Source organism: Phascolarctos cinereus, unplaced genomic scaffold (genome assembly GCF_003287225.1).
Source record: "Phascolarctos cinereus isolate Bilbo 61053 unplaced genomic scaffold, phaCin_HiC Scaffold_4;HRSCAF=312, whole genome shotgun sequence".
NCBI lineage: Eukaryota > Metazoa > Chordata > Mammalia > Diprotodontia > Phascolarctidae > Phascolarctos > Phascolarctos cinereus.
Genome location: NW_027555847.1, coordinates 414,667,107 through 414,691,375, shown reverse-complemented (window position 1 = coordinate 414,691,375; position 24,269 = coordinate 414,667,107). Strand labels below are relative to the sequence as shown.

Genomic DNA, 24,269 nt, shown 5'->3' with positions numbered 1-24,269 from the left:
GAGTAAATATATGACAGAACGACCAGTGTTTCATGCTCTCCTCTCAAAGTTTCAGTGTGATATAGTAGAGAGCCCACTGGAATTGGAGTTAGAAAACCTTGAGTTCAAAGTGAGTCCTCTGATGCTTATCAGCTTTGTGACCATGGACAAGTTACTTTGTAAAGTATTTTGCAAACTTAAAGGGATTAAATAAATGTCAATTGTTATTATCTTGTTCTTCTCATCTTGTCTGATAGCGCTCAAATAGAAATGGTCCTAGGATTAATCACTCTCCTACCATTATTTTCTTTCACGTTCTTTAGACTACTGTGCAGTTGGATAAATCGACAGCTTTTTTGTAATTGATAGAAGTATTGGAATATAAGCTAATCTTCTGGAGGTTTGCTCTAAGCATCTTCAGGACAACTCTAGTAGCAGACAGGATGATGGCAACATGTATGTTATCATGTTCCCTCCACTCTGATTTTGTCTATTAAGTCCCCACATTCAAAATGAAATTCCATAGAGTGTGGAGATTGTGCCCATTTATTATGAGACATTTATCAAAACACTGTTCTTAAAATTTCATGGACCAATGTTATTATAAGGGATAGGATAAGGAGAGGGAGAGGAATTAAACCTGTGATTTTATTGCTTTTGGGAACTCCCAAGTTCCCTAATGCAAGTCAGTATCTTCTCTCCAACTAATAGTTTCAAAGTTGCCTAAAACAATGAGAGATTGTGTGACTTGCCCATATTCACATAATAAACAGGTGAGACTTGAACCTAAGTCTTCCTGAACCTGAAACCAGCTCTCTAGCCACTATACCACACTGCCTCTCTCAAGGGTTTAACATTGCTATTGTTGGTATAATTATTTATTTAGTATTATTGTTAATTATTGTTATAGTTGGCAGCAGCATTAACATTAAGGCACACTTTACCCTGGGTAGTATAATCAGAACCTGGAAACTGTCAGTAAAAATATTTCAGGAATCTGAATAGTGCACAACCACTTTATTCATTCTTTGATGGAGAAGAGTATGAAAGAGAAGTAGGAAGGTTGAGCCTGACTCAGCTGAACACTTCCTCAGCAACAATGGTCTTCCTTGCTGAAGGCATTCAAAAGAAGTATAATTCAATGGCAAGCTTGACTAAGGGCAAATCACCTTCATATGCAGGTCATCTGAAACTTATCACAGAAATTCAGCTGGAGTTGGATATTTAGGGTAGAAGAAAATAAGGATCTATCCTTTTAATTAGTGTCATAAAGTGACCTGAAATCCTTAGAATTATTTTATAGCTTCACCACCAACAAAAAGCATTTACAGACACCTATGGAGAAGCAATGTAGCATAGTGGGAAAGACCTGTATCTGAATCTTATCTCTAAAACTGTTTATGTGACTTGTGTACAGCCTTAGTTTTCTCATCTGTAAAAATACATCCACTGATCAACAAGCCAGGTGTGATGCTAGGCACTGGATATATGATGTTAAAAATTAAGCAATTTTCCTGAGATCAAAGGGCAAAGAAGGAAATCTCAGGGTAGATGATGCCCGTGCTCTCACAATCTTAGATATTAAATGAGAAGTTTTTTCCTCAGGTAGATTTTTTTTTCTTTGATAGGCAAGAAATGAAAATTGTACAAATTCTCTGTGATCTGAAATCCTGGCCTCAAGGATCTGTGTACTTTTACCAAGGGACTCAACATCCACATATATATATAAGCACAAGTCATATATGTAGGTATTGCATACACACACATAAAAACAAAATAGGGAGCAGAATGTTGGGCTGAATTCCTTCAGGGGGCCTTTCAGCTATAACATTCCACAATTCTAGACTGCATAAAGGTTTGCATAACTGAGTTGAGTAACTAGCTCCACCTTATTACACTCAGCCACAGCAGTTGTCAAAAAGCTCTTGTTAAGTATCTTTTAATAAGTTTCATTGTTTTGCTCATTAGAAGGAAAACTAACTTTTCATTTGTATTTGTTAACAAATTTTCTTCAAAGTTCTAAATATGAGGAGAAAACTGACAGACACACAAAGATAACACATACCCTGAATATAAGTATTCTTTACAAATACATGTGAGTCAGAGCAAGTAGTATTATGTTGTTATAATGTTTTAAGGATTTTTAAGTCCTGAAAGTTAATTTTTAAAGTATTTTATTGAATCCATTAATGACACTTTTCATGAAATATGCCCTGCACTAAGTTCAAGAGAAGGAAGATTTTATATAGATATTACACATATGAATTATATATAATAAAAGAGGATCAAATGAGATAATATGATATGAGATAATAATAAAGTGCTTTGCAAACCTTAAAGGGATGTATTAATGCTAATTATTTATAGATGGTAAACTTCTACTGATATACCTGTTAGCATATGACATTGTGCTTAAAGTCATAGATCTGAAGCTAGAAGGGACCTCTGAACTAATCTACCTAATCCAACATCCTCATTTTACAGAAGAGGAAACTAAGGTCCACCATACAGGTTAAGTGACTCAGAGTCACAGAAGTAGCAAGTAGGAGAGGTGGATTTAACCCAGTCACTCAAATGATTATACCCTTGTGATCCATACAGAAAAGGTAAAGAGGATTAAAAAAGCATATTGGTCAGCGTATTACCTGATTAAATGAGGAGACTACTATGCTAGTACATCAGAAGCTTATATCTTGGTAAGGCACTACAGATGGGTAATAAGGTAGGCTCAGAGTTCAAGGGATGAAGATCAGGCAACATGACATTTCTTATATTGCGCAATGCTTTCAAATGATTCTAAATTGTTCCCTGCTGCAAAAGGCCATCATTTTAACAGCAATATATTCTCCCCACATTGCTGTATAGCTGAAAATCAACTAATACTTTGGTCTTAAAAGAATGAAAAGAGTCACAGAAACATACTTGGTAAGTCTAAACATTTTGCAGCAATATTGCCAAGGATATAACCTGCATACAAGAAGTGGAGTAAGACAACAGGAAGGATGAAAAAGGAGACAGCCTCTGGCAAAAGCAACTTAGTGAATGGATAGCCAGGGTGCTGCAGAATCCAGGAAATATTGAAAGGAAAGAGAAAGTCTTTTAACACATTGTTATTCTATGGAAGGTATTCTGTGGAAAACACAGAAATTCATGGACAAAAATGACACAATATTCAAAGGATTGCATTCTTCACTGGTGGAGTGAGCATCTACATCAGTGAGATTAGACAGCTATCAAAGCATTTCAGTTATGGTCAGCATGATGCTTACAAACTGGATTTTTCACAGATTAAAGGTAAAGGTGAAGGTGGAAAGAGTTCATTTTCTTTTATTGTGATAGGGTAACAAGAAGCCACAAAGCAATTGCTATGCAGAAATTTTTTAAAACAACAACCACCACTAAGAAATGAGTATGGGGGCAGCTAGGTGGTGCAGTGGATAGAGCACCGGCCCTGGAGTCAGGAGGACCTGAGTTCAAATCCAATCTCAGACACATAACCCTTACTAGCTGTGTGACCCTGGACAAGTCACTTGACCCCATTGCCTAGCCAAAAAAAAAAATGAGTATGAAAGGAATCATGGAGGGAATAATGAAAATTAGTGCATGGGACTAATTAAAATTATCCATTAGGTATAAAAGAAATTGAGTTCATAGAAGAAATGAAAATAAATTAGCTGTAGAGAAATGCTTGTGTTCTCTTAGCTTAACAATATAGGAGAAGTGGAAATATAAGAATGGCTTACAGAAGTATTATGCTAAATGTATACAAAGTTAGGACAAAATTTTACAACCAAACAAAATTTCTTAAGTTGTCAAGATTTTTTAAAATGATCTGCAAAACTGCTCCAAAATAGCATCTGAGTTTAAGAAAATGAAAATTTGGGACGTTCTGAGATGATGACAAAAGGGAAATAAGTAAAAAAGTAGAAAAATACGAACAACCCAACCAGACATTAATTATTTCCATTGGAAATGAGGATCTTGACTCGATAGTTAGATGCAGAGGATGTAAAGGTGAATTTGCTGACAGCTTCTGTGTGCCTGAGAAAGGGAGTTTCCTCAAGAGTGATGACAGGCAAAGCAAAGCAACTGCATTTTTTCAGTTAAGTCCTGCTACAGGGCATATAAAGACAGGTTCAGTACATTCATTCACTAGAAATGTGGCAGACAGACTAGAAAGCAGAGGGAAAAACATGATACAATAGCACTGGCATTTAAAATGAATTAAAACACTTATCTTTCACCTAATAAGATTATTGTTAAAGGGTAAGGAATAATTGCTTAAGGGGGTGAATTGAATTTAAATGAATCCATTAAACTTTTCCTGCTTTCTTTATTTGGTATGGGATACTACAAAACCTCAAATTCAGCAAGAGAAAATACTCAGAATAGATTATATGTATTCATTGGGGGCAAAATGATCAAAAGTCTGTGGAATCAAATGGCAAATACTTGCTCACTGTTGGGCAAGAAGTCTATTTATTAAACTCAGCTATCACAGACTACCAATATTGCAAAGATTCTACCAATGTTATTCTAGAAAAGTTGTTTACTGCTACCTATTCATGAGACTTCTGAATCTAATCATTGGCGTCAAAAGCATTCCTAATCCTACCCTTGAAAGGAGAACCAACTGAGCAAGAGTGACTTTGGGCCATTTCACCTAATTTTATTTATTTTTTCAATGGAGGAAGTGATTTTTTTTCCTAACTCCAAAAAGCTCAATGAGGATTTCATGGTTTTAAAATGATTTGCATATCCACATATCAGTAACACTACAGTTAAAAGAATTTTTACTGGTGCTTACGGGGTTATCTTATGAACCTACTAAGTGTTTCTTAGTATTTCTGCCCTTTTTACCTAATGAAAAATAACTTCTGTCATTCCATGTAAGCCTTTTCCAATTTACTAAAAATCATTCACTCAGAAAGCTTTTATAAAAGTCACAATGAGTAATATGTGAAGAAATGGGGTCAGAGGTGGAAACTAATCAAAAACCATTGGGCTGACAGAGTTTAAATATAGACTCAGTCCATGCAAGTTTCAGAAATAAGATCCACTGGCCATGTAAGTGATTTGTTTTTAACTTTATGATTTTTCCCCCTTTCTCTCTCCTAAAAGAGATAATTGCAACTCTAAAGGAACCAGCAATGAGCTCATTCTAACAAAGCTTGCCAATTCTGTGTCATAAATTAAGGAAGATTTTTAAAACGGTGGTGGCACCTACTAACGTCATTTTTTGCAAAAAGACTGGTTAATATATCTACTAGAAATTCTATTTTCCCCAACATTTTAAATTAGTTCCACACTAATTTATAATAAGAAAAATATTTATTAACCCTGCAGAATGCTATGGGCCAGTAAACACTTATAATAATGTATTAAAAGCTGCTGGTTTTGTTTCTTTTACTAGTTGAAAGGAATGAGATTATCCTCAGAAGGGCAAGTTAGAAAGAAAAGTGCATGTCAGTAATTTGCCTTGTACTAATCTGCATGCTTGTGAAAATAAAAATGCCCAATCTCTATTTCACACTGACATTTCACATGTCCTTATTTTTTACCTAACGGGAAAGAATCAGGAACAGAGCTGGAAAGAATAATGGTGGTGGGGACAGCAGATGGCACCATCTCAGCTTCAGCCTTCAGAGGAAGCAGGCTTGATAGGAGATGAATATGATGTACCAGCTATCTATAAGTCTCCCTTTTTGCATACCACAAAGTTTACAAATAGAGGGATTGAATTATAGTGCCTTTAAAATGCTATTTTTTGAACCATAAAATCAGTAGTGAGCAAAAATGGCAACAGTCCTTTCTATGTTGTTGTATCAGTGTGAAATTTTAGAAAAGCAATTGCTGCTTCCTACCCCAACATTTCAGAATCATTTTTAGTAAGCCTGAAAATTGTCAGAGTTGCAACTTTAGTTCACAAGAATTAAAAACCTACTCATCTTTTTAAATTTCATTAAATTATGATGGTATTTTAGGTTCTAAGGCATTTTCCCTATATACCTTCCTCCCCACCCCCTCTTAAATCCTGGGACACATGAGATTTGCTCATAATCAAATAGTACTTAGTAGAATTAAAGGAATATGAGGTAGAATCTTAGAGATAATTTAATCCAGAATTCTCATTTTATACATGAAGTTAATTAAGAAGCACAGATTTTAAATAATTCGTCCAAGGTCAGGACAGCTCCTGTCTCCTCCAAACAGACTGCCCCTTCTGTCACCTCTATTCTCTCACTTATCTTCAATATCTCCCTATCTACTGGCTCCTTCCCTACTGCCTACAAAAACATCTGTCCCATTCTTAAAAAATCTTCACTTGATCCTTCCATCTCTTCTGCCTTTTGTGGCTACACTCCTTAGGAAAGCTGTCTACAAAATGTGCTTCCACTTCCTATTCTCTCACTCTCTCCTTAATTCACTACAATTTGACTTCCAATACCATTATTCAGCTGAAACTCCTCTCTCCAAAGATATTAATAAACAAGACACTCCATCTCTCAGCTCCAAATAATTTCTGTGGCTGTCCCCCATGCTTGGAATGCTCTCCCTCCTTGACTCCACCCTACAAATTTCCCTGGCTTCCTTTAAGTCCCAGCTAAAATACTTTTACAGGAAGCCTTTTCTAATCTCTCTTAACTCTAGTGCCTTCCCTCTCTTATTTTGTATTTATCCTGTATATAACTTATTTGTACATGTTTGCTTGTTGTCATCGCCATTATATTATAAACTCCTCAAGAGCAGGGACTATCTTTTGTCTCTTTTTGTATCCCCAAAGCTTGACACAGTGACTAGCACATGGTAAGCTCTTAATAAATGCTTACTGACTCACTGACTGACAGTGAGTAAATAAAAGAGCTAGGAGTAGAAACCCAGGTTTCTTGATTGTCAGAATCTGGTGAATTTTCTCCCATGCCACTGAAGCCTTTAGTGCCCAGAAATGCTATTATTCATGGGGAGAAAAAAGCAAAGGAACAGAGTACCACACACTGGTTCTACAGTCAGAGGACCTGGGTTCAAATTCTGGGTCTACTACTTGCTCCCTGTGTAGCTTTGGAAGATTACATAAAGAAATGAATAAACAGATACATAGATGAGAAATGATGGATGGATGGATGGATGGATGGATGGATGGATGGATGGATGGGTGGAGAGATTAAGTAATTAGTATGGGTCAAGCACTACGTTAAGTATTGGGATAACAAGACAGTCCTTGCCCTTAACAAACATTATATTCTAATGGAATTCTATTCTAATATTCTAATTATATTGTAAAAGAATATTATATTTGAATGAGGAAGATAACATGTTAAAGGGGAGCCAGACAGGGAGGAGGGTACTGCATACAAGAAGAGGCATGGCTTGAAGAGAGCTTAGAAATGAGATGAAGACCTGGAATTTAGCAAAGTCCAAAGTAGTTCGAGGTACCCAAATTTCTAGTGGGGAGAAGGTAAGGATGACAAACAGAGAAAAAGTAGCATGGTTCATAAATGGTTAGGTAAGCACTTCATTTAAATGCTCTGGGTCTCAGTTTCCCCAAATGTAAAATGTAGGCACTGGATTAGATGACCCCTTAAGTCCCTTTCAGTCCAAAATTTATGATCCAATAATGCCTGAAATATATAGGACTACCTATACAATGAATATATAAGATGATTTAATAATCTACATAAATTAAAACAAGTATGTTCAAAATAATACATCAAAGTATTATAAGGATCCTCTTGTTTAAGTATAACTATGACTAAGGACAGACATCTTTAGAACACGAGGATTAATGGCTACCCTTATCAACACAAGCCTATAGGTTTCCCACCTACTAAAATAGAAGAAAAATCTTTCAGAATGAAATGAGTTAACAGGAACTACTACAGCGATGTGACTTCCCATAGGTAGGGAAGCTCAAGTATGTAAACAACAAAGCCCTAACCCTTCTTCCAAATGGAAGTCAGTGGTAGAAGATGTATAGCACTAAAAGACTTGATACTTCACTCTGTTGTGACATTCCTAAGGAACCTAATTCAGGTAACAGTTAGGCTCTCTAAGCTAGCCTCAAGCAAACTGGGGTACTTCAGCCCACTTTATAACCAAGTCATATATCAGGCTTGGTGTCTAAGAACTCTACCTGCAAGGAAGCCCCATTCAGAAGCATAGTCTGTGATCCAAGTTCTTTTGGTTTTACTTCAGGAAAGAATGAAGGAAAAAAAAACAAAAACCAAAGAACAACAGGGGATATGCAGTTACAGAGAATAAGAAAGGGACATAAGAAATTTAAGATATCTTAATTTGACTGATTTTTTAAAAAGGACATTTTATTGACTGCTTTTGTCTTTACACTCATTTCACATCTCCCACTAAACGGAACTACCCTTTATGACAAAGAAAACAATTCAACAAATATCCAATCCTCTTTCTCTTCCATGAAGGAGGATGTCTTTCATTGGCTATGCCCCAGGAACATCATTAATTTTTCAATTACTCAGAATGACTTTCTTTTAGTGAATTTTCATTCACTGTTTTAGTCATTATACATATTGATCTAGTGTTTCTGCTTATTTCATTACATCAATGTATACCAATTCTCATGTTCCTCTGAATTCTTCACTATTATAATTTCTTCCTAGATAAGAATATTCCATTACATTTACATATCACATTTTTCATGCATTCCTTAATCAATGGGCATCTATTTTGCTTCTAATTCTTTACTAATAAAGAGTGTTGCTATGAATATTCTGGCATACACTGCACATGTTTCTTTCTTTGACTTCCTATGCTCAGTAACAAGATTGCAGGACCAAAAGGTAAGGTTAGTGTGGACAATCACTTCCTCTTGCATAATTCCAATCAGAAAACCAGAATGATTAGACCACTTCACACCTCCACCATTAGCACTTCTGTATGCCTATTCTTCCACAGCCCTCCTAGGTAGTCTCATTTCTATTATCTTTTGAATCTGTAAAGTATGAAAGGAAACCTGAGTTGTTTTAATTTGCATCTCTCCTACTATTAGTGATTTGGTACATACTTTCATGTGGTCATTTAAATTTGAAATTTAATAAAAAATCATTGGCTATATCTTTAGATCACATATATTGGAAAATGGCTCTTGAGGTTTAGATAGATAGATAGATAGATAGATAGATAGATAGATAGATAGATAGATATACAGATATAGATATGTGTGTGTTTATTCCATACATACACACACACAGTATATCAGACTTTTATTTGTGATAATTGAAGCAAAAATATTTCTGTTCAAATAATTCATCTCCTGATTCCATACTTGACTCTGTAAAAAAGCTTTTGAATTTTATTACTAAAAATTATCTTTAAAAAAATTGTCTTTTTCACACTTTACAATCTCTACTCATTGGTTAAGAACTTTTGTCATAGCCACAACTGTGAAATGTACTTCATCGGCATTCTCTTCCAAGTATAAAATGTTATGCTTTTTTACATTTGGATCAAGAATCCATTTTGAGCTTATTAGTACATGGAGGTATATGGTTATAAGATGCTGGTCTGAATACTAAATTAAATTTCTGCTGAACTGATTCATAAATTTCCCAACAGTTCTTGTTTTATTTAAAAAAAAAAAGAGTCCTTCTCCCAGCAATGTATATACCTAGGTTAACCAAAGACTCATGTTTTCCAATACTTCTATTCCTAACTTGGCTACCTGTTCTAATGACCTACTAGGCTATTTTATTTAACATGTAATAAATAGTTTTGAAGATGCCTGCTGTATAATATAGTTTGAAATCTGATAATACTATGCTTCCTTCATTTAATCTTTTAAAAATTATTTTCCATTGAAATTGTAGACCTTTTATTCTTTCAAATGACATTTGTTATTTTTAACCTAGTCCTAAAAAGTATCCTCTCAGTAATTTGATTGGCATAGCACCAAATCTGTAAGTCAACTTGGGTAATATTGCTACTTTATTTTATTGGCCCAGGTTAACTATGAACAGTATATTCTCTCCAATTGTTCATTTACTTTTATTTCAGTCAAGGGTGTCTTTCAATTGTATTTCTATGAATCTTGTGTGTATTAGTAGGTTAAACTAGCATTTATTTCATATATTATAAATTAAATTTGATTATTATTTTTCATGGTTTTTATTAGTACTGTATAGAAATGTTAATAATATTGAAAATTTATTATATTTTATCTTTTAGTTTTCCTTCTTGTTTTATTTGCTATAAAAAGCATTCCTAGAAATGTCAAATAATAGTTGGCAGAGAGGCATCCTTACTTTGTTTCTATTTCCCTGGGAAAGCTTTTGCTGCTTCTTCATTACAAACAATGCAAGTTCTTTTAAAGAACTGATCAGGTTAAAGAAGAATTCTTCACTAACTCTTCTTTTTAGGGTTTTTAACGTAAATGAGTGCAAAACTTTATCAAAGATTTTTTCCGTATCTATAGAAATAATCACATGGTTTTTGTTTTCTTGTGTTCTATATGGCTAATTGTTTTCTTATGCTGAAATGCCCTTAAATCCCTGGTATAAATTCTACTTGGTCATAGTGAATTATTTTCTGAATATATTTGTAGTCTCTTTGAAAGGAATTTATTTAAACCATTTGTACAAATATTTAATAAGGACCTTGGTCTAAAGTCCTCTTTGTCTGCTTCATCTGTCCAAGGTTAGCTATCAGGATTTTATTTCATAAAATGAGTTCATAAAATGCCCTTTATCTCTATTTTTGAGGAAACGTTTCATAGTATTGGCATCGATCCTCTTTGATTATTTGATAGAATTCACTTGTAAGGAAACATGAGTCAAGGTCTCACTCTTGTTAACAATTCATTTATGGTTTGCTTAATTACTTTGTCTAGGGTTGGTTATTTAAAATCTTTAGTTTTTGTTTTGTCAATTTGGATATTTTATATTGCTGTAGATACTCATATTTCTTTTGAATTAGATACATTAGAATGCATTTATCAATCACTTATTATACATCTGGTATTGTGCTAAGCACTGGGTTAACCAACAAAAAAGAATAATAACTTGAGCAACTTATCAGATAGATGCTTAGTTTTGTGAAGTATAATTATGTATAGTAATATCTGCTAATTTTTTAAATTTTCTTTCGGATTGTTGTGAAATCAGCTATTCATTTTTATTTCAGTAATTTTATTTTCCATGTGCTTTTTCTTAATCAGGTTAATTAATGGTTTTTCTAGTTTGTTAGTCTTCTAAATATAGCTCTTGATTTTATTTGTCAGTTATATAATCTTTTTATTTCCAAACTTCTTTATTTCTTCTCTAATTTTAAATATTTGTTCTTGACTTATTTTAGGGTTAAAATTTCATTCATTTCCTTTTTTTTCTGTTTTTAAATGATTTTTTTATTGATGTCTTCTGATCATTACATCAGTTTTCCCCAGTATTCCTTCTCCTGCCACTCCCAAAAAGCCATAAAAAAAATTATCTTTTTAAAACAACGGAGGAAAAAATAAAGTCAGTCAGTTCAATACAATGAAAAAGTCTAAAAATGTGTAATACATAATACCAGAGGACCTTCCATCTCCACAAAGGTTTAGGTTGGGTGTGTCCTCTCATTTCTCTTCATTTGAATCGTGCTTGATCTTTAAAATTTTATTACACTGACTTTCAATTTTTGTGTTTCTGGTTGTTCTTTCCATTTACATTGTTGTAGTCATGCATTTTTTTTTTTAGCTCTGCTTACTTTACTCTGCATCAGTTCACATAGATCTTTCCATGCTTCTCTGTATTCATCACGTACTTCATTTCTTGGAGCACAGTAATATTCCATTAAATTAATGTGCAATTTGTTTAGTCCTTCCCCATGATGGACATTTACTTTGTTTCTGATTCTTTGCTATCACAAAAAGCGTTTCTATAAATATTTTGGTGTATATAGGGACTTTCTTCTTATCAATGGCTTCCTTGGGTCAAAAGTCCAGAAATGGAGTCTCTGTTTCAAAGGGTAAGGACATTTTATTCATTTTATTTGCATAATTCTACATTATTTTCCAAAATGGTTGTGCCATTTCACAACTTCTCCAAAGATGTATCAGTATACCTATCATCCCACAACTCCTCCAACCATTGACTAATGGCTATATTTTGTCATCTTTGTCAATTTGCAAAGGTGTGAGACAAAAATTCAAGGTTGTTTCAATTTATATTTCTATTATTATCAGTAATTTGGAACAATTTTTCATATGTTTGACAATAGGTTTCAATCTTCCTTTTGAGAACTGTTCATTTATATCCACTGATGATTTATCCATTGGGATAAATTGATTACATTTTAAAAGATAGCAAATGGTTGCTACGAGAGTCATTCTACCCCAGCAGTCCTTGCATCCAGTTAGAACAACTTGTCAGATCAAAACCAATGCTGAACATGGCGTGGAGCAAGGTGATCTCACCTCCTGATTTCCCTGAGATGATCCAGAATGTCTCACCTTCCCATTTGGGAATTTCTGACTCCTTCCAGGAGTGAGGGGGTGGTGGGTCTTCTGGCTCTAGCCAGAAGACAAGAGAGCTTCATTTTCTAATCATTTTATTTATATGTTAGGTTCACATATTCTCCCTTTTTAATTTTGTTAATATATGTTTTTAGAGACACATTTTTCTCTGAGAAAATTTTTTTATGTGTTGTTCTAGTATTATCATATTTAACAAAATTTTTGTTCTAATAATGCCTTTTTTGACCCATGTATTATTTTCTATGTCATTATTTAGTCTCCATTTAGGTCCATAGCTTTGGATAATATTTTTATTTCTTTATTATTTTATTATATTTTGGTCTATAAAGGATACATTTATTATATTTGACCTTTAGATTTTTTTATGGTGCTTTCTAATTTCGTTGATAAACTTTTTAACATGATTGCATTGTGGTGTACCATTTAATATTTGCATTCCTTGATATTCCCATTAAGAAGTCAACAAAAGTTGGTATTTTGTTCTTATTTATCCATTGGATTTACCAAGGTCTAAGAGAGGCACATTAAAAGTTTTCCACAATTTTTTGTTTCTATTTTCATCTTTTTTTTTCCCACAATTTCCCTAGGTTTTTAAAAAAAGTTAGATGTTGCACTTTGTTGGTGCTTTTCCACTTAATACTGCTATATTTTCAATGTCTATGGTGACTTTAAAGAATATAGTTTTTTCCCCATTTTCTCTCTTGACTTTATTTTTATTGTTTCTTATATATATTAGTCACCTGATGCATATCAGATTTAGTTCTAAACACTCAGTTTCACTCTCCATTTGTATTTGTTTTAAATGTATTTCTTAAATATTGCAAATTGTTGAGTTGTATTTTCTTAGACATTATAGCAGGCAGTCAAAGTAGCCACTGTAGTAAGATTTGTTCTCCACCTTTAATTTAAAGGTGGAGTCCTTTATCTTCAGGATTCCTAAATCCATCAGAATTTTTTCACTTTCTAGGCTGAGGTCTGGGAGCTGGTTATGAAGGGTCATTGGAGAGTCAGGACACAGTAAAGTGGGATGTCTCAAGAAAGTATTAGACTATCTTTTCCACCTTTTTCTCACTCCCTCAAATAGCTACCTATTTCCTCTGGGACGCATCATTTTCAATCAATGTCTTTAAAAAAAAATTAGACCTGTGTTTCATTGGTGTAAGCATGCCAATGAAATATTTCCTATACCAATTAAGGTCAGAATGTTCTCTGTAACTTTATAGTCTCATAGAATTGCCAGGGACACAAAGAAAGTAAGTGACTTGCCCCAGGGTGGCACAGTCAACACAAAGCAGAGGTGGGGTTAGAACCTGTCTTCTTGTCTCTTAGGACAGCTCTACTCAATCCAACATGTTGCCTCTCTATAATGTTACCAGATAAAATGTATGATACAATAAAGTGCAATGTTATCCTCAAGTTTATAAGAAATAGTCAGGGATGTGAGCTGGGCTTGAAAAAATAGGATTGAATTCAACAAGTGAAACCGGAAATGTGGGGAACAGATAGAGAGAACAGAGTTAGCAAAGCAATGGAGGCAGTAAACGATGGGTGTTTGGGGGCAAAATTTGGCTGCCATATAAAGAATGGAGTAATATAATATATAAGGCTAAGAAAGGTAAGGTGAAACCATGAATTAATTAGTTTCTGATAAGTTGATATGGTTAAAAAAAATCAGTAGATTTATTTAACTGGTAAATTTATTGAAATGGTAAACTACCAGTAGTTTGTTAAATGAATGAATGAACAAATATTTTAAATCCCACAGCTAAGTGACTTAAGAGTATATCTTTAAATCAGAATAAACTAATTTGTATATTAATGTTCTAAAAAATGATAGAAGAGTAAAACTTTTATACAAATTGGTTGTTACAAAATGAAAAATCCCTAAGGATACCAATTCTTTAATACCTTGTGGTAGGTGATCTTGCCTAGTATTTAAAATACTTAAACAACAGCTGAAAAGTGTCAAAGACATTCATAAAGAATAACAAGGTAGAGGCAGCTAGGTGGCACAGTGGATAGTATACTGGCCCTGGAGTCAGGAGGACCTGAGTTCAAATTTGGCCTCAGACACTTCACATTTACTTACTAGCTGTATGACCTTGGGCAAGTCACTTAACCCGACTGCCCAGCCAAAAATAAATAAATAAATAAGGGAACAAGGCAACTTTCAAAAATTCAACTTTACCTGAAAGATATGCAACTTTTTCCTTTAAAATTGGCAGTACATCCATAGCCTTCATTTCGTCATTTTTGCGAAATCCTGGAATATATAAGGAAAAAATAAAATTACTAGACTGATCAAATGAAACTTAACATCTAAGATATTCTTTCCAATTTAAGGAAGGAAGGAAACAAGCATGTATTAAGTGTTTACTATGTGTCAGGAACTTAGTCTTTTACAGTTATTATCTCATTCGATCCTTACAACAACCCTGGAAGATTGGTATTATCATCTTCACTTTGCAGCCAAGGAAACTGAGGCAGAGGTTAAGTGACTTGGCCAGGGTCACACAGCTGGCAAGTGTCAGAGGCTCTATTTGAATTCAGGTCTTCCTGACTTCAGGCCCAGTTCTCTGTCTATTGCACCACTTAGCTAACAAGTTAGACACAACACAAGGAAAGGTTTGCTATAGTCATTCAAATCCCTAGAACTAGCATAATTTAAGACAAGGTAAATTAATAGAAGTCCATATTTCATATTTCAATATAAAATTTATTTATAAAACATATAGCGAAGTTGAATGAGTTAGGTAAACAAAGCTAGATCTTAATTTTCTTTAGCAGTGGGAGAAAGTTTAATTTGGATTAAACAAATATTAATTAACATAACATGAAAATGAAACACAAATTCTGTTAACTTACCAAACCTTTCATTTAAACTTCTAGTTTATAAATATTATACACTTGTAAATACAGAAAACAAAACTAGGGTAAATTATTTTTTACTACTACACAGTAGTAGACATTGCAGTTACTATTCAGAAGAATAATCCTTAATATAGCTAAAGAGCAGATTAAGGCACACATTAGAGAAAGTATAGGAAAGAGAGAATGGTAATCAGAAGATGAAAAGTATTTATAAATTGTTCTAGTGGTAATGTGACTAAGGAAAAACAAAATCAAACTTAAATTTATCTCATCCTTCATCTCTGCACAGTTGACATTCAACTATAATAACAAGAAGTTCAAAAAAGGTGGAGAAATGGGGAGAAAGCAGGGAGAAGAGGTCGAAAAATACACTGAATCCAGTAATTCCATGTCTTTCTGTCTCTCTCTCTGTCCTCTCTCCCCCCTCCAACACGTGATAAATAAATTGGAGCTAGATGTTAAAATAAGACACATATGCCACTTGGCAAACCTTAAAGTGGTATATAAATATTAGCTATTATTGTATTATTATCATTATTGCTGTTGCTGCTGCTGCTGTTGTCGTTACAAAGGAGAGGGTTAAGAAAGTAGACCTAGAGAGATGGTGCTACTCTCCTCAAATTATTTCAAATTTTCCTAAAGTATTTATTTTTACCATTATCCCAGTTTCTAAAATGAGCCACGGGCTTTTAAAAAAAATTGTCTGCCAAGATGTTTAATCTAACCAAGTTGTATTTATTATTAAATAGTTGTTCAAACATAGGTACTTCCTCTCCTATTTCCTTAGTGAATTATTTTCATACTTAAATTGGATGTATTCCATACATTTAGAATCAGAACATTTTAAAGTTGGAAGTATCTCAGAGATTAATTTATTTGATCTCTTCATTTTCCAAATAAACAAGAAGGTCCTGAGAAGCAAAGAAAGGGTCTTAACCAAGATCAAGGTAGAGCAAGAACCAATCCAGGTGTCATAAGTTTTAATTCTTTCCTCACTTGACCAGAGAAACATTCTGGGGTCCTAGGCTAGAAGAATGCTCATTCATGAGTGCTTGACTTAAACCAAGAGGTTGACAGTTTATAGGGGCACAGCAGTGTTCACACCTCCAAGAAACCATAGCTTCATTTTTAATGGAGTTCATTTGCCATCTACAGGAAGCCCTTTCCACTGATTTCCTTAGTAGTTTGTACACTCTTGCTCTTCCTTGAATCATCACATAGTTGCTTTTTTACATATTATATGTGAGACAATGAGATGGCACAGTGGATAGATTACTGGACCCGGAGTCAGGAAGACATGAACTCAAATCCTACTTCAGGGGCAGCTAAGTGGTGCAGTGGATAGAGCACCAGCCCTCAAGTCTGGAGGACCTGAGTTCAAATGTGGCCTCAGACCAAACACTTGACACTTACTAGCTGTGTGACCCTGGGCAAGTCACTTAACCCCAATTGCCTTAAAAAAAAATCCTATTTCAGAAACTTACTAGTTGTGTGATTCTGGACAAGCAATTAATGTCTATTTGCCTCATTTCCTCATCTACAAAATGGAGATAATAATAGTACCTAACTCCCAGGGTTGTTGTGCAGATCAAATGAGGTAACATTTCTAAAGCACTTAGCACAGTAAATGGCACATACTAAGCACTGTATAAATGTTAGCTATTGCTATTATCATTATTATTAACCTCTATCTGATTCAGTTTCCTCATCTGTAAGATTGTGATAATAATAGCACCTCTCTCCCAGGATATGTGTGAAGACAAAATAAGACAATTTTTGTAAAGTACTTTGAAAGCTTTAAAATGCTATACAAATGCTAGTTATTACTATTCTAGCTATGATGTTATATCACCATAATAAAGTATAGTAAACTCCTTGAGGCCAAAGACTGTGGGGTTTCTCACACACACACACACACACACACACACACACACACACACACAGTACATATATATTTATGTTTGTATTCCCAGGACTAGCAAAGCATTGTCCATAGTGGCCATTAATAAAAGTTTGCTGAATTGCACTCAATCAGCTGCTGCTAAGTACCATGAAGGCAGATAAACTGATTTACAGAAGTGTTAAGAAGCCATGGAGTACAAGGTTTATGGAGGTGGGGAAGATTTTAGAAACAATTCAGTCACAGCCCACTAATTTTATACACTAAGAAACTAAAGGTTTGAAGAGGTGAAATTCTTTGTCCGAGGTCAAATGGTTTGGTGATTCTGGAATCTCCTGACTCCTAAACAGTATTATTACCCCTACATTGGTGGTGTCCCTGTCCTCTGACACTGGTGATAGTACTGCTTATTTTACTGAGCTTTCTGGGATTTTTTTTCCCACCACAGGAAATGTAAAATTTCATAGCAAAAAAAACTTGAAAAGGGTTTTGTATTCTGGACATATCCACACCTACAATATTTGCTATCCCTTCCTCAGAGACTATCCATCCAATAAGCAATAACTGACGCTTTGTGCACATTTGTTTATCTCCCTTAGAGTCAAATCCTATGGTTTTCAATTCCTGGGTATTCCAGTTACTATCTCTGAGATCTTTGACAAGTCAGTTAATTGTCTCCAGGACTCAGTTTTCTTATCTGTACAATGAGGATGGTGGATTAGAGAACTTCTACATTTTCCCTTCGGTTCAAAATTCATGGTCCTATGATCAGATGTGTCTTAAACTGGCCAGGTATGAGGACAAAAGCTATTAACAAGAAATGGTCCTAGACTCCACAGGAGAGGTTCTCACTTGAAGGTATGACTCTGAGATGTCCCCCATACCCAAACTATGAAGGGGAAGAAAGGGAAGAGAACCAGGGAACTCCTTCCTTTTTATCACACTGTCTTGATTTAAACAAAAATCCCAATAAACAGTATATTTTTACTCCCACCTCTTTACAGCAATAGTCATCTATTTTGACATGGTTTGAATACAACACAGACTTCTGAAATCCCATCAGGTTTTTAAAGCAGGATTCTCCATGTGAATTGGTTGCAGCTATAGACAAGGGAGAATTGTAACAAAAGACCATGAATCAGCTCATTTCATTTCCTAGATGGCTTCTGGTGACATAGGAGCTGGGAATGGTGTCCAAGGAACAATTCAGAGAATAAGAAAATCACAGAATCCTAATGGTCAGCCTGCTTTTAAAAGACAGCAAAAAGAGCCTTTTGATGCAAATGTACTCCTGCTAACCTTATTTTTATGGAGTAACAGTGACACACTAAATCGAGAGAATTAGTTTGGCTAATCTACGTCTGTAAATTAAAAATTTGCCAAAAAGCTTTATCACTTTATCTCACTCTACTCTGCGTCTGCTGCTCTGCTCACCAACCCTAATCTTAACATCATACAACAAACTCAAAGCCTGGATAATTCTCAGCCTCCTCTCTCCTCTTATTGGAGGTCTGGAAGACTGAGTATCAAACTCTTCCCAATGCCTTCCTTTACAGAGGGCAGAAACTGGACTTTTGGGCTCACTTCACATGCATTTTGCTGCTCTTTCTGGTTTCACCTCCACAGAGGGAGATGCCCCCTTCCCCTGTGCCAGGTACCCCATGATTTCCTCCCCAACTCACCTCCTGTAAACTCCTTGAGGGCAGGGACTGTCTTTCTTTTTATTAATTGTATCCCCAGTGTTTAGCACTGTGCCTGGCACATAGTAGGCATTTAACAAATGTTTACTGGATATCAGATAATATCCAGCTAATTAACAGTCTTTCAGAAACAAAGGCATAATGTCTGTGCCCAATGTGCTTGTTAACTAAGTAGTGTTTTTAATCATCACTAGCATCTGCCTATATTTTAATTGAAACACACCCAATTCAATTAATTCTGTAGCTTTCAATAAAGAACAGGAAGGACTTTGCCATCATACTTTGCCAGATCAAAAAGCCAAGTGGGCGTGGTGCCCCTAAGGCATACATATGTAAATGGTGCATGACCATAAAACAATTTTAAAAAAGCAAATGGCTTCTGTGCAGTTCTAGTGATTTTAGATCACTCTAAAGAGGCACATCATCTGTTTTTGGCTTTAAGACCTAGAGCTTACTAGCTTCCTCTCCAAGCAATAAAATACTCTATCCTGGTGCGGAACCTGCAGCCTCAAGGCCACATGTGGCCTTCTAGGTCCTTAGACTTGACTGAGTCCAAGTTTTACAGAACAAATCCTTTTATTAAGGGGATTTGTTCTATGAAGTTTGGATTCAGTGAAAGGACCACATGTGGCCTCGAGGCCACAGGTTCCCTACCCCCTGCTCTACCCATTATTGTTGAGTTTATGAAAGTAAAAGGGAAACTAAGCAGTGATAAATTATGTCACCTGAATTGTAAAACTACTCTCACGTCTTAAAACTGAAAAGATGGAAAAAGTCAGTATCAAAATAAAAGTTTATTTCTGCTACAGACCAGACCAGGGCACACCAGCCTTTTTACTTCTCCAAGTTCCAATGGCAGGTTTAACTAAATAAAACATGTTTGTACTACTAGAAGGCTTAAATAATAGGGAAGGGAGAGAGAAAGGGGGGAAAGATGAAGAAAGTAAAAGAGGGAGAGAGAAGAAAGGGAAAATGAAAGAGGAAAAAAACAAACAACAACAAAGATAAAAGTTATGTGTTTGGCGTGGAATGGTTAAAAAAAAAGAATATAAACAGTTATGGTGCCACATAGTTCAATGAGTTACCTATGACTGAATGACAAAATACATTTTCCTAATTGCAAATGACATTTTATGAGACTCCATTTGTCAAGTTCTATTGATTCCATCTCCATTGTCTCTCTCCCTTCACCCTCTACCCATCTCTGTTCCCAAGGCCGTCAACCTAAATCCCTTCTTCATTATCTATTCTTCTCCTTTCTAGCCTCTCTACTCTTTACTTCATTCTTTGCACAGTTGACAAAACTCTATCACCCTCCCTCAACCCTTCAGTGGCTCCCCATGACCTTCAGGATAAATATAAATATCTTAGCCTGGCTTTTAAGCTCCCCCACAATTTAGTTCTAATTTAGCCTTCAAAAACTACTTCACCTTTACCTTTCAAGTATTCTACCTATTCAAAATGGAACTTGTCTGCCCACTCATCTCATACCTAGAACACATTCCAACTACTAACACTAGCTTATTGAAATCTGGTTGAAGTCAGGGTTCTTCCTCTTGTTTTAGGGATTGGTGTTGCCATGACTGGCATGAACAAAGTAAGAGGGACATAACAGCTGATGATTCCTTCCCAGATTTTGCAGACAGCTAGTCTGATATTTAAGAAGCCACACAATCTGGGAGCACCAATTGAGGTCTCCTTGAGTATCTCCCCTGGGAGACCTGATCTGAAGGTTCTCAGACCTACCTATTTGTCCATGAATTTTAAGGCAGCTACGCTACACAGAATGGAAATGTTTTCTATATTCTTAAATCAATGAAGAGTAACAGAGAATATCCCATGACTTTTGGACAGAGTAATACTAACCATTCTGTGGCCTCTTGTGATAGGACTATCACAAAGATATTATATCACATTATATTATTAAATAAATAATATTTACTAGCATTTCCCTGGGTGGCTAAGTGGCACAGTGGATAGAATGCGAGGTCTAGAGTCAGGAAAACTCTTCCTGACTTCAAATCTGACCTCAGACACTAGCTCTGTGACCCTGGGCAAGTCACTTCATCCAGTTTGCTTCAGTTTCCTCAACTATAAAATGACCTTGAGAAGTAAATGGCAAACTACTCTAGTATCTTTGTCAAGAAAACGCCAAAAGATGTCACAAAAGTCAGACATGACTGAAAAATGACTAAACAACAACGAAAGAATTTCCCAGTCACAGTTGGTGATTAATAATTAATAATTAATAAATTTAATTGAAGAAACACAAAGTAGAGTCACCTTAAGGAATAATTGGAGTATATTAAGTTAAGCATATATATTACATGTAACACAGTATAATATATATATACATATATATTAATATAAGGAATAATAGCAACAAATATTCAGTGTCTGAAGTGACTTAAGAGGTTATCTAGTACAGGGGTGTCATATCTAAGTTGTAACTAGGAAATATTTTAACAAAATAAATGAGAATACAATAAAACAGATAATATTTTCTTTTTAAAACTAAGTCAACATTCCTGTTACAGCTACCTTTATGTACAGATTACTAGCCCCCATTTTTATTTGAGTTTAACCGTATAGATCTAGTCCATTTAGCCCTTCATTTTATTCACAAGGAAACTGATATCCAGAAAGGGTCAATGATTTGCCTGAGTTGAAACTGATACTAAATGGCAGTGGTAGGATTCAAAGCCAGGTCCTCTCTTCCCAAATCTCTACTCTTCACTGTATCATACTGCTTCCCAGATTAGGCAGTGGCTCATGTGGGAATCTTCAAAAACAGAAGACTGAACCAGAGGGATACCTGAAATAAGCAGTGAGGAATATTCTAAGTGGGAAGTAAAGGGGTTGGTATTTTTTAAAGGAAGAAAGGTCTCCTCGGATAATAAAAGCATACAGTTGGAAGAGCACTTAGAAATTAGCTACCAGCTAGTTACTAGCTCAACCCTTTCATTGCATAATGAGAAAATGAAGCTCAGAGAGATAAGGTGGTTTCCACAATGTCAGGCAGTGAGTTGTGGCAGATATGGTACTAGAATTCAAGTCCCTGAATTCCCTAAGACTGGTGTCTCTGGATTACAGAGTATATGGAGGGGAGGAAGGTGTAAGAAAACTGAAAAGGTGGGAAGGGGCCAGGTTATAGAGAGCTTTAAAAGCCAGAAAAAAGAGTTTCCATTTGATCCTGAAGGTAATAGGGGACCACAAGAGTTGACTGAACTCCAGTGGATGACATGGTCAGATCTGAGCTTTAGAAAGAGCAATTTGACAGCTGAGTAGAGAATGGTTTGTAGTGGGGAGGGACCTGAGGCAGGAAGACCAACCGAAAGGCTACTGTGATAGTCCAGGTGTGAGATAAGGAGGTCTCGAACTATGGCGTGAGGAAGAATGACACCTAGGATGTCAACCTGTGTAATGGAGAGGATGATGGTACTCTCATCGAGTATTAGGAAAGTTAGAGAGATGGGAGGGTCTTAGGGAAAAAGTAATGAATTTAGTTTTGTACATATGCAGTTTAAGGTGTCTATGAGAGGTCCAATTTGAAATGTCCAATAGGCAGCCGGAGAGGCAAGCCTGGAGGTCAAGAGTGGTGAAGGGGGTTGGACAAATAGATGGGAGAACCACCAAAATTAAAGGGCAGTTGCTCATACCTAATGTCTGTGGACCTACAAAAGGACTAGATGATTTCTTGGGCCCCATCAAGTATTAAATTGCAAAAACCAATCATAATCCTAAAATCTTGAATTTTCTTTGAAAATAATGAAACTCATAGGATCACAAGATTTTAGAGTACCTAAGTGATTATCTAAATCCAGCCACCACATTTTACAGATGAAGATGATGAGTTCTGAAGAACACAAATGGAAAAGCAATCAGAAAACAGTGAATTTCATTCCATTTTAAAAGATCACATGACTTGAGGTCTCAAGAAAGGAGAGATTTAGGAATGAGAGTAAAAATAGTCCACAAAATTTAGCAAAGTTCTGATTTTAAAACAACAACAAAAAAAAGGTCTGCACAAACTGGGGGTGGGGAAGGAATGATTTAGGTTAAGAAATCAGGTTTAATTCTATTTATGTGAATGAATACTGGATGTATAGATGGACATAGAGCTTTCAGACTGGAAGGAACATTAGAGATCATGTAATCCAACTCTCATTTTTCATTTTAAGAGACTGAGACCTAAATTAGTGAAGCAACTTGCCCTCAGTCACTCATTTTGTTAGCCATTTGTTTAACATTAAGTATGGTTTCTACGGGAAAACTAGTACCTATATTAAGATCAACAACTGACAACTGTGGTGTTTTTACAGCCTCTTCTTGTCAAAGAAATTTTTAAAAAGCATTTTACAAAGTAGTCCTCAAAATAGTCAATATACTCAAAATAGTCCTCCTATTCATTAGGTAAGAAACAGCTTCCTACCTATTCTACAGATGCGGACATCAAAGCTAAAGACTCACATCCAGGATGATGCAGCATCCACAAGTGGATTTTAATTTCCTAACCATGAAATATAAAAATCTCTAAATAGTGCTTCTACAAGAAACAGGAAATCCTATAACAGCAAGTTTCAAAAAGTTGATAAAATTATTTTGTTACACTCAGAATTAGTCATATCTAACGCTGCTTGAATGGTTAGAAGACATTATTCAGATCATTTTTAGACTGAAATTGGGCATGAAATAACTAATTTTTTTGCTTCTCAGTCAAGTTAGACATTGACAGTAGTCATTTTTAATCTCAACATGTAAAATTCTAATGTTTCAGCATGTTGTTAATTGAAAATAAAAATTTTGTTGTAATCTTTGTTTTTTTGTTTGTTTTGTTTGTTTTGTTTTTGCTTTTTTTGGTTAGGCAATGGGGTTAACTGACTTGCCCAGGGTCATACAGCTAGTAAGTGTCAAGTGTCTGAGGCCCTATCTGAACTCAGGTACTGCTGACTCTATCCACTGAGCCACCTAACTGCCCTTTGTTGTAATCTTTAAAACAATCAACTTGATATTTATATTCAAATTGTGACAGTTTGAAAAGAAATTACAAAAACATAATATAGTGTCCCCAATACTTCATACTTCATACATCTTTTACATACATTTACATACATCTTTTACATACAGTTCTAGACAATGAATTTAGCATTGTTCTAAAATCAACCTGTTTATAAACTAATCACCAGCCTGAGGGTTTTTTGATTGAAACTCCTAATGGGCTTCCCCACCATGTTTCTTATCATAATTCACTTTGGTTTTTAAAACTAAAGTATAGATTATTGATATGACATATTCCTAGATGAAACTAACATTGTCTAGTATAATTATAATATCATATCAC

At 35.1% G+C, this 24,269-nt stretch overlaps 1 protein-coding gene across 5 annotated transcripts in view; it reads right to left on the bottom strand.

Moving 5' to 3' along the window:
• The window catches only part of TRIO (trio Rho guanine nucleotide exchange factor), a 501,384-nt gene that overhangs the window by 312,036 nt on the left and 165,079 nt on the right, over positions 1-24,269 (bottom strand). For all 5 annotated transcript variants that reach the window (XM_021008648.2, XM_021008649.2, XM_021008653.2 and 2 more), the window contains one exon: positions 14,646-14,720. In XM_021008648.2, the coding sequence (XP_020864307.1) occupies positions 14,646-14,720 (75 nt within the window). The remainder of the gene's footprint in view (positions 1-14,645; positions 14,721-24,269) is intronic.